Source organism: Nicotiana sylvestris, chromosome 1, assembly GCF_000393655.2.
Source record: "Nicotiana sylvestris chromosome 1, ASM39365v2, whole genome shotgun sequence".
NCBI classification, from domain to species: Eukaryota; Viridiplantae; Streptophyta; class Magnoliopsida; order Solanales; family Solanaceae; genus Nicotiana; species Nicotiana sylvestris.
In genome coordinates, this window is record NC_091057.1 from 152,430,362 (window position 1) to 152,441,389 (window position 11,028).

Sequence of the window (11,028 nt, forward strand, 5' to 3'; positions counted from 1 at the left end):
ACAGTTGAAATAGCTGCTTAAGTTGGCATGCGTTGTAGTTTTGTCGAGAGCAAAACTCACCAACATTTGCACAAGTGACCTATTTGTGTACGAGATATTTGCAGATACCCAACAAAATAATCAAGTCTCTGTAATCAAATTCATTGCCCATTGTAAAAGCAATTTTGGGCTAGTCTAGTTAACAGACAAAACTTCGTATAGTATAATCAACAAAGGAAATAAAAGAAAATGAGTTGGAAAAAGAAACAAAAAGAAAACAAAGTTTTTAACCAAATATCCTACCTAAAGCTCTCAGTTCGCTTCTCCTTATAGCAGGCTCTCGCAGAAAATGCTGGACAGGGCTTCTCAAACTCTTGAATTCACTGTTGGCTCTCTTCAAAAGGAATAATCTCCTCAGTAACATTTATTATTTCCTCAACTTCAACTTCCTTTGCCTCGTATTCCTCCTCTTCGTCACTGGCTTCTCCATCACGCAACTTCTCCCTCTCCATTTTCTCCTCTTCGTGCAGCCGCTTCCACTCGTTAATCCATGCTTCCCATTCTTCTTTCAACTTCTTCCGCTTTTCACGATCTTGCTCACTCAATTGCAATGAAACATCCTGATCCTCTGCCTCATACTTCTTGCTGTATCTCTTCAAGTTCTTAGCGATCTCTTCCTCTTTCTCCTTGCTCAAGAAAGATGGTGGCCTGGGGCGCCACAAATACTGCAGCAAACAAGAAGCATTTGCTATATTGATGAGTATCCAGTAGGTCATGTAATGAATATAAGCATGTTCCTTCCAAAAAACAGGCGTAGCCAAGCAGAGCATACAACCACATAGCAAATACGAGACAACAGGGAAATTGCGTCAAATATACATTAGCAGCATTCGAAAGATAACAGAAAATCAGTAATTGCCCGTTCTGCGACTGCATAGTAAAAGCTGCAGCGAACCCTTAGTACTGAGATTACACAAGTCCTAGAACATCAACTAACACAAAACCAGCCCTAGAGCATCAAATATAGCATGTAAGAAACGCATATCCGCGGGGAGAGGGGGGGCTAAGGATCAGTAACCATCCCAAACATATAGTAACAATTTAGGAGGCAGAATAATTCGAGCAGTGTGACCAAGTCGCTTATAGGCCAAAGTAGGAACAAGTACAGCGAACAATGTATGGAAAGACTGTTACCTGGAAGAAATGATCCTTAAGTATCCTATACAACAACTTTCCATTGAAAGACCAAATGTTGAATCCATTTTCCATCTCATGAACTGAGGTAACAGATGTTGCTACATACCTTGAAATGCCCAATAAAGCAAAAGTATAAGAACCAAAATAGGAAGGTGTTTCAGGGCAAAACTAATGAAAGAGCAAATTCAATACCTTCCAGTAGGATCCCATTCAACATCTGTGGCCATAAAATGCTCAGCAGATGCCATGGTTTCAAGCTCATCAACATCAAAGAATTCCAACTGCCCATTGAAACCTTTCAGTCCAGCCAAAATAAGGAAGCGGCCTCCAGGTGACCAGTAGAGAGCATTAGCCTGCTTTCCCTTAAGAGTTGTCAGCTTTGAAACACGGCCCGTGTTAGTGCCAGACCGCACGGAGTAGAAACTGATGTCTGGCCTAGGGTTGTCGCCATGGATAACAGCAAATCTGTGACCCTTTGGCTCCCAGGCAAATGCAATGATTTTGTCGTTCTTGTTGTCAAGCTCCAAAACCTCAATCGGAATGTCCCGTTCTTTGATTCTGAACAGCTCAAAACCAGTGTAAGTGCTTTTCTTAGTCTTCGTGTACCGGTCAACTTTGACAGCAAGGTAGTCTCCATTGCTTTGCCAATACATTTTGCAATCACTAACACTGAAGAGATTCTTCTGCCTCAACTCCTCTTTGCTTGGGATTTGCACAAGACTGACCTGTCAATTTAATACAGGTTTAATTCAAATGCAAATACAAGTAGTTCCTCCAAATTAGTGATGACTTGCATAAAAGTTTTAGCACAAACCCTGGCAGGTTGATTTCCGCATTCAGGAACAAAAAGTGCAAGAATTGGATCTGCTGGCGACCAGCTAAAATCCATAACATTTTCAACCTTGATAGATTTCTTGTCAATAAGAGAGAAAGTCTCTGTTTCATAAACAGAGATGACATTCTTTCCTATTCTTGCAAAGTACTTGTCTTCTTTACCACCACTCCACCTGAAATCATCTCAAAAAGAAAGTTAAGAAAGTATTCCAGCCCCACTTTTCATTATATTTCTGACGAATCGTGTATGCACTCAAGCATGCAAGAGTTTGCAAATGTTAGGTATAACTTTAACAACAGGTAGCAGAGAAGGATAGAAAGCATCTCTTACAATAGGATCAAATCTCACCTAAAAACTGGCCACGACACACCAGTAACACCTCCAGTTCCTCCAACTGCAAATTCATCGGCACTTCCCTTGAAATCTCTCATCACTTTCCCAGTTCTCACATCAAAAATATTTAGCACAACCCTCTGAAAGAAAACTATATTAGAGACAATCCAGTATGGCCACAATCAGATACACAAACACAATAAAGCTCAGACTTACATGAGTGTCACGGGGGTTACTTGGTTCGTGGCTGCTGTATGTCACCAGATATCTCTCACCAGGGGAGAAATCAATCAGCTTTACCTGAATTTAAAGCCAGCAGAGGTAAGTCACAAAAACCTGCAAAGGTTCATTAGAAAATAAACAGAAACTAACCTGTGGATGTGCATAGCGCATCAGACGGTTGAAAGTGGTGGCACCACCCCAAATTGCAGCACCTTGTCTGTGAACTGTTGCCAAATACGTTCCCAGAGGGGACCATTGAACAAAACTCTCAGTCCAGAACTGCACTCAAAGGACATCGTTAGCAAAAGTTTAGTAATTACCCATCTTCATAAAAGAAAAAAATATCTTTTAAAGAAATAGTTTCTGTGCAAGACCCATTTCGAATTCTGAAAATATGAGACACTAAACAGTACCAAAAAACCCCATGAATGGATAGCTAAATGAGCACAAAGAGGAAATAAGTTCACTTACAGAACGTTTGTAAACAAGCTCAGGCTTCAACTGTCTTGCATCATTCCAGAGGACCTCTGTGTCATTGCCAGCCCGAATTACAAACTGGTCTCGAGCTTTCTCATCAGTAAGCCACTGTTGCAGATTCTCCTGCCAGGATACAAACATCTCAATGTTAGCAGATGAATGAAAAGCTAATATTTAAGACACAGTGCTCGCCGGAGAAAAAAACAGCTGATGAAGAGCCTAACCCCGGGAACATAAGGCTTGATCTCTGGTGGAGCCCACTCATCGGGAACTTTCAGGAATTTCTCAATGTCATCAAACATGTTAACAGCAAATATATGCGACCTATCTAACTTGTATCCATGTGTCTTCTCCTTACTCAGCTCAGCTTCCTAAAGCAGAAAAACATAGCAACATGACACTGGTTAACATCTTCCACAATTCAGTTACAAGTCTCACACATTGTCTAAAGAAATGAGATACATTGTAGCTGCTAAGGAGAAAAAAATTGGAGTACCTGAGGAGTATTATACTCGATGAAGCAGTACCCAAGGGTTTTCTGAGTCTCAGGATCAACAGGCATCCAGAGACCATCCTCCTTAATAACACCAAGTTGGCTGTAAATTTTCCGAACTACTCCTTCCAACTTCTCAAATTTCTCTTTAGGCACCACAGGAAGATTGTCCACCACCAGTATGTTCCCAAAACCAGCATCAAACTCCAAGGGGTCCTCCTCCATTAAGTCATCATCATCACTGATAATATCCAAATAACATACAAATTCAAAACCAAAGGAAAAACTACAAAACCCATTTTCATGGTATATGAACCAAAGAGAATTTAAACTCTACAAACCCTTTCTTTATCGGTATGAACCAAAACCACAATTACAAACCAAAAGAAACGAAACCAAGCAGAAACACATAAAAATTCATATATAAATTAAGGTATTACCAGTGTCTGAAAATACAAATGGAGATGTCAAATCCCCAATAGAGACGCTAAAAATATCTTATCAACATATGAACAGAACGCAAGGAGAATGCAAAAACACATAAAAATCCATATATAAATCAAGATTTTTTAAATGGTAATGGATCTATAACTCAACATATTCAAGACTCGCAAATGCAAAACTCAACATATTCAAAATCCAACAACAACAACAACAATCCAGTGAAATAGCACAAGTGAGGTCTGGGGAGGTTAATGAGTACGCAAAACCCAAGAAAACGCTAAAAGTCTAATCTTCACAACATATTAACAAGCCTTGCACACTCAATAGAAGAACATTGACAAAATCCAAACTTCACATCATAGAAAAGAATCCCAAACATATACGTCCATAAAAAATTTAACATATTGAACTGAATATAAACATAAAATAAAACTAACAAACTCAAAAACCCAACAAAACACTAGAAATTTCTAATCTTCAAAGCATATGAACCAAACAATAAACTCAAACTCAAAAAAAAATAAAAAGACCCAGACTTTACAGCAAAGAAAGGAAACCCATAAGCATCACCACATAAAAAGCGCATATATAAATCATAAAAATGCAGAAACACAAAAAAAAGAAAGAAGGGAAAGTCAAGATTTAAGACCTGGGTATGCCACAATCTTCACCAGGAGGAAGATGGATGGAGTCAAGATCGATTTGGGAAAGTTCCACACCAATCCTAGCGGCTATGGCTGTGATTTCTCCCATAGACGTAACGTCCGCCATGATTGGAACTCTCATAGCCACCTTTGAAGCTGAAAGCAGAAGTGTGAGCTTAGCGATAGAGGCAATGTGCACGCATACGGGTTTTTCTGTAGCTCTTATTTAGGGGTGTACGTGAGGCGGTTTGGTTCGGTTTTTTATTAAACCAAAATCAAACCAATTATGTCGGTTTACTAAATTGATAATCAAATCAAACCAACATAAACTCGGTTTTTTCGGTTTCGGTTTTTGTCGGTTTCTTCGGTTTATTTTCGGTTTTCCTTTTTAGTTATATTATGCTTGGCAAGAGAACCTTTTAACATTAAGCAGTGACAAGATGTAAGTGCAATATTTCAGGACCCAAATTTAACCAAGCATACCATTCACAATATTTTAAGAGTTGTTCTACTACTGCAAAAAGAGATCACAAGATGCCTCGTCAATGCTACTGAAGCCCAATGGGCAGAGTACTCCTATATAATACAACACCTAGTAAGTTTTAATTACCACCTTCCATTTAGTATCCCAGGTTCTGCAGGAATGTTCATACACTGTTCACAATCTAAGATAACAATTATACCCAAATTTAAAGGGACAAAATAAAATAATTGGTTTAATCAAATACTTTAGCTTACCAAATTGTAATCGAGCAGTAAGGCAAATATGTGATTATAAACTTGAACAGTGGCTCGGAATTGCAAAGAAGGAACCTGGCGGCTGGCGTACACCCCTAAGTGGATGGAAGGGTTTTCACTATTGGGGTTTTTTTGATTTTGGAGTTGGTACATGGAAAGATACGGGAGAGTGAAGACTAAAGATTGAAGACATTTCCTATTTTATTATCTTTTCTTATTGGGTTTTAGTTTGGGCTTCAAATTTAGGTTGTGTAGTTAGAAATTAGAATATAGAATCTATTAAGTGGATAGTAAATTTACAAGCCCACATAGAAATAATATCTCAAGACATTAAAAACTATAAAATAATTTAGAAAATACTTACAAATTTGATTTATATATATATAATGTCGGTTTGGTTTAGATTCGGTTTGACTTAATTTTTATTAATACCAAATCAAAAGTGATCGGTTTTTTATTTTCCAACACCAAACCAACCCAACCAAAAGTGATCGGTTTTTTATTTTCCAACACCAAACCAACCCAACCAAACCACAAGTCGGTTTTTTCTTCGGTTTGACTTGGTTCGTCGGTTCGGTTTGGCTTGACGGTTTGGCTTGTACACCCCTACTCTTATTGGGGTTATGTTGTTCTTTTATTTTTTTTAATTCCGGGTAATTGGGTCGGCTAGGGCGGATCTCCCATTGGATCTTTTTTGAAGAATTAATCAAAATAATTGCTTATCCAATAATCTATCTATATATATAAATATATAAAGCTGGGAATTAGCAAGCTTATGTGCCATCCCTATATGGCCACTTTCATATTTATTTATTTTCTGGTTTTTTGAGATTTTTTTCTAATTTTAATACAAAAAAATCATTTACTACCTAAAACTAATAACAAAACTGATGAGGCTTATGGATGGGGAGATTTTAGTTATGGAATATACAAAAAAGTGTAATTATTATTTTCTTATGAAGAGAATTCAATTATGGAATATAAAAAGACAAAAATTAATTAATTAAATTGTAATCGGTGTTTTAAAAGGCGAGGCGTTTTGTATTTGTCTCAGCAGGGGCGGGCACACCTTGTACGAAGGGGTTCAATTAAACCCGCTTCATCAGAAAAATTCATTATTTTTACTTGTGAATTTCAGCAAAAAATACATAAAAGGGATAAATACTAAGACTTGAACCCACTTGGCACAAACAGAAGTTGCACAGCAACGGTCAAGCGGGTTCAAAGTAAGTCTAGAGTTGCCAGTTAGAACCCCCACTAAAACGTTGTATTGAAGCATCATTTCTTTTTAGCTTTGCTCCTAAACGTATATTTTTGAATACACATTTGAATTCATTGTCCACTTCATCATTTCTATTATAATATAATTGTAGAAGTATATTATTTTGCTTATTGTTGCTTTGTTGTTCCTTTTCTTGTCCTTGTTTTTCTACTTCTTATGATTCCTTGCTATTCTTATTAAACTTCATTTTAGTTCAAAAAAACTTAAAGCTTTCCACAAAGTGAATTTTGGTTCTCTTTCTCGTAAGTATTGCTAAAAGAATGCGAGTGCTTTATTGAAATTACTTGTAATCTTTTAATTTAATTTAGTTTAGATTATATTAAAATTGTTAATTTGTGTTATATTCAAAATTTTATTTTGGCGTACAATATCTTTTTCTTTAATAATTTTGCATTTGTTAGTTTAGTTTGAAAAACTTGTTTGCCGTGTTTTGTTTGTAACTTTGTACGTTATATTTCTTAGAGTTATAATACGATGTTTAAGTTGGTTAAACACTTTTTGGTTAAAATTGCTAAATTTTCTAAGATAAATTTGTTAATTTATATAGATAAATTTCAAACATTTAAATCAAATAGACTTCTTCTTTTTTTTAAAATAAAAATTTCCCGAACTTTCAAAAAAAAAAATACTTCCTCCGTTCCAATTTATGTGAACCTGTTTGACTGGGCACGGAGTTTAAGAAAAAATGAAGACTTTTGGAACTATGGTCCTAAACAAGTCAAAAAGGGATCCAAAGTATTTATGTGGTTATAAAAGCTTCTTATTAAATGTAGAATTATAAGTTTAAGCTAAATTATTTTCAAATTTAGAAAGGGGTCATTCTTTTTTAAACGGACCAAAAAGAAAATAGGTTCACATAAAGTGAAACTGGGAAAGTATACGACTTCATTTTGAAGTCATGTCATGGACAAAAAAAGAGCATTGTGCAAATGGTGTTTATTGGTGCACTTATACAATTGACTATCGTGATTCCACACTGAATCCGCTTGTACAAAATTCTGGGTCCTCCACTGTGTCTCACCGGGGCGTAAGCCCCATGGGTATTTAATTTTAATATTTTATAAAATAATATAATTATAAAAAATATTATTAAATAGGTAAAATTGCATAAAAAATTTAAAAAAACTATAAATAAGTGATATAATATATATATATATATATATACTATCTAGTGAAATTATATAGAAGTCCCAAATAAAGTGAAATTACATATAAATCCCAAATAATTATATATAAGTGAAATCCCATACTATCGAATGAAATTAAAAATCCCAAATAAATAAGTGAAATTATATATAAATCTAATCAATACATATAAAAGCACGCATACATATAATCCTATATTATATTTTGAAAAAGAGCAAGAGAAGCACTGAACTTAAAAAACTAATTACTTACATATTTACAAACTAACAGTGAAATATAAAAAGAGAGGAAAGTAATGAGTTCAAAATAATAAAGTTTTTACATGGAGGAAGGAACAAACCTGTTGAATTTGACTTACGGAGAAGAATGAAGTTTTATGTTGCAAAAAAGTGATAAATCATTGCTCTTGGTAGAGGCAGACTAGCGGAAAGAATTAGGAAAGACTTCTAATTTAGGGCTTTTAGTAATATTAAAAAGTTTACTTTTAAATTTAATGTTTTTAATTCCTTTTTAAAAAGATGTCTCTTGCGCTTACGCCTCAACCAAAAAACTCGCCCGGGCGTACGCCTTACAGGACTTTCACCCCCACCATCCCCTTGGGGCATTTTTGGTACGCCTCGCCCCGGGGCTCGCCCCAGGAACGCCTTTTAAAACACTGATTCTAATTGAAGTGCATATTGTTTGTACAAGCTGCCATATGGCAGTTCATAATATGAGATGTAATTGTGACATGCTACATCATCCATCAGTTGCCTCGCCCGTTCCTTCTTATTTATTTACTAATTATGCTAATAAAGAAAGCAATGAAGAGTTGTATTAGTTAGGGATATCAATGGATATTCGAAAACCGACCGAACTGAACCGTACCGAACCGATTTTTAGGTTTCGATTTTTATATAAATCTATAACGACACCGATAATTAGGGTAGGTTTTTTATTTTATAAAAATAAACCGAAAAAATACCTAACCGTACAGAATAAATTTTACATGTGAAAAATATATTTATATAGTAAGTTTAAAAATAATAATGCATTAAACTTTTTTTTGGGCCTTGGAATTATGAAAAGTGTTACAAACCAACAAGTAATTAAACTCAAAATATTAATTCCTAAAACCTATTATGTTACTTCTACTTAAACTAACTTATTTCACGTATCTTAGCAAGACATAAAATATTCTAGCGATTATGAGTAGCAAACTACAATGTAATGAATATGTTTCGTTTCATATAATTCAGATTTAGCTTTTTGAATATGTAATCTTCTATAAACTTTATTCTTGAGTCTTAACTTTGTTAATATCTTTTCACTCGTATAATTTATATTTTTTTTGCTTTTGCTTGGTTTCTTTTACGCTGTTATAGAATAATTGATGAATCTATACTCTAGCCATCTTTCATTTTTTTAATTCATCACCATTGAAACAGTAAAAATTTCTAGAGAGTTTTGTTATGTCCTATAGAAGAACATATGTTATTGCATTCTACTTCTACTGGTGAATTTACATAATATTTAAAAAAAATACCGAAAATTAACCGAACCGTACCGATACCGAAGAGAAACCGATATGATTGGGATGGTTTCGAAAAGTCTAATTTTGGTAATATATAATAGAATAACAGAAAATTGGTATGATACTAATTTTATAAAATAACCGGCCGAACCGAACCATTGACACCCCTAGTATTAGTGATAATGAAGAGGGATAAAAAAATAGTGAAGAGTCACAATAAATAGTAACGGCCTTGCTTTTTTGGCTCATATAAGCCCCTTTACTTTGCTGCCTCCAACAATGCGAAGCATATACAAATTAGGTCATCGAAGGTATTTAGCTTTTCTTTATTTTATATTTTCCATTTTCACCTAAATTATGGTTTACCTAAGTTTTTGAAGCCCTAATGTCCCTAAAGTTATAACTATTCAACTTTTTTCCTTCTATAATTATTTATTTACTTCTTTGAATATGCATTTGTTAAAAGAAATAACTATAGAGATGACTCCTCTCCATTATTAAAGTCTCATTTTTTCAATATCTTTTGGGAAGAAAATGGAGCCGAAAAGCTGCCAAGGAGAGTATGTAAAACAATGGTAGATCCCCTAGCTTATCATTTTCGGCAAATATTTGTGAGAATTGAATATTTGAACATCATTAGATTTTGTGCTCCTGATTGTTGTTAAATATCAACATCATTTTCTATCAATAATGTTTATTAGTCATATGTGATATTAAAAAAATATATTGCTTTCAATGCTGAGAGTTTGTGCTTCTCAAGCTGAAGGAACAAATATTGACGGGCACAAATATGATAACCACCAGGTAAAAAGTCATGGCCAATTAGAACTTCTCCATAAAAAATCCACATAAATAATGCAATGCAGAAGAAATTCAAAGGTCAATTTGGGAGGAGAAATGGTTAATATTTGATGCAAAAAGATGAACTAGTATATGTGAATATTTCTAATGTATTTGTAGCCGATGGTCAATTTTGATATCCGTTTGTTATATTTTTTCTGTGGCATGTTATGAATATTTGACTTGTATGTAAATTCAAACAAAAACTTGAATAGATGATTCTTTTGGGTTTATTATGATGAATTTACTTGATACTTACTTAGTAGTATTAATTTACCTTTAGCATAGTATGCATTCTAAGTTTGAATCATATATACGCATAAAGAGGAATCTTAAAGATGATTTTATTTGGCCATATGGGAATTTAAACAGAAGATATTTTTTTTTATTTCTTTTTTTTGTGTGTTTTTATCATGATGGTTATCTGCATGATATTTTTTCCTGACATTTTATAGAAGCTGAATTTTGGGCACATTATGGACCTTGGAAGCTTATTTTATGTATCCTACTATCTTAGATTTATGAAGGATTAGGCATCGAAATTATCACGGCCCGCATTTCCCACCCTCGGGAGTCGTGATGGCGCCTACTAATGAGAGATAGGCAAGCCAAACTTTAACTAACTGCTAACCTTTTTCATATTACTTCTTTTTAGCAACCATGGAACGACAATATAATAAAAGCGAAACTTTAAGAACTAAAGTGTAAGTCATCAATTATAATCAAACTGCGTCTATTACAACTTCAAAACTCAATACCCCAAAATCTGGTGTCACAGTATCACAGACCGTCTAAGAGTCACTAAATACAAAGTCCGAAGGAAATACACAAAACTGTTTATGAACAAGAGTAAGGGAAACATGGATGGGATAGAGGGGGACGCCA

At 34.6% G+C, this 11,028-nt stretch overlaps 1 protein-coding gene across 1 annotated transcript; it reads right to left on the bottom strand.

Annotated features, from left to right (window-relative positions):
• Nucleotides 1-105: 105 nt before the first annotated feature.
• LOC104243591 (eukaryotic translation initiation factor 3 subunit B) lies at nucleotides 106-5,540 on the bottom strand. Its single transcript, XM_070169549.1, has 12 exons — nucleotides 5,363-5,540; nucleotides 4,630-4,780; nucleotides 3,540-3,777; nucleotides 3,268-3,414; nucleotides 3,038-3,166; nucleotides 2,717-2,845; nucleotides 2,561-2,644; nucleotides 2,360-2,484; nucleotides 1,991-2,183; nucleotides 1,369-1,901; nucleotides 1,174-1,282; nucleotides 106-704 (listed from the first exon to the last, which is right to left on the bottom strand). Exons 2-12 carry the CDS (start codon nucleotides 4,764-4,766, stop codon nucleotides 360-362), a joined length of 2,169 nt encoding a protein of 722 aa, XP_070025650.1. The 5' UTR covers nucleotides 4,767-4,780; nucleotides 5,363-5,540; the 3' UTR covers nucleotides 106-359.
• Nucleotides 5,541-11,028: the final 5,488 nt, after the last annotated feature.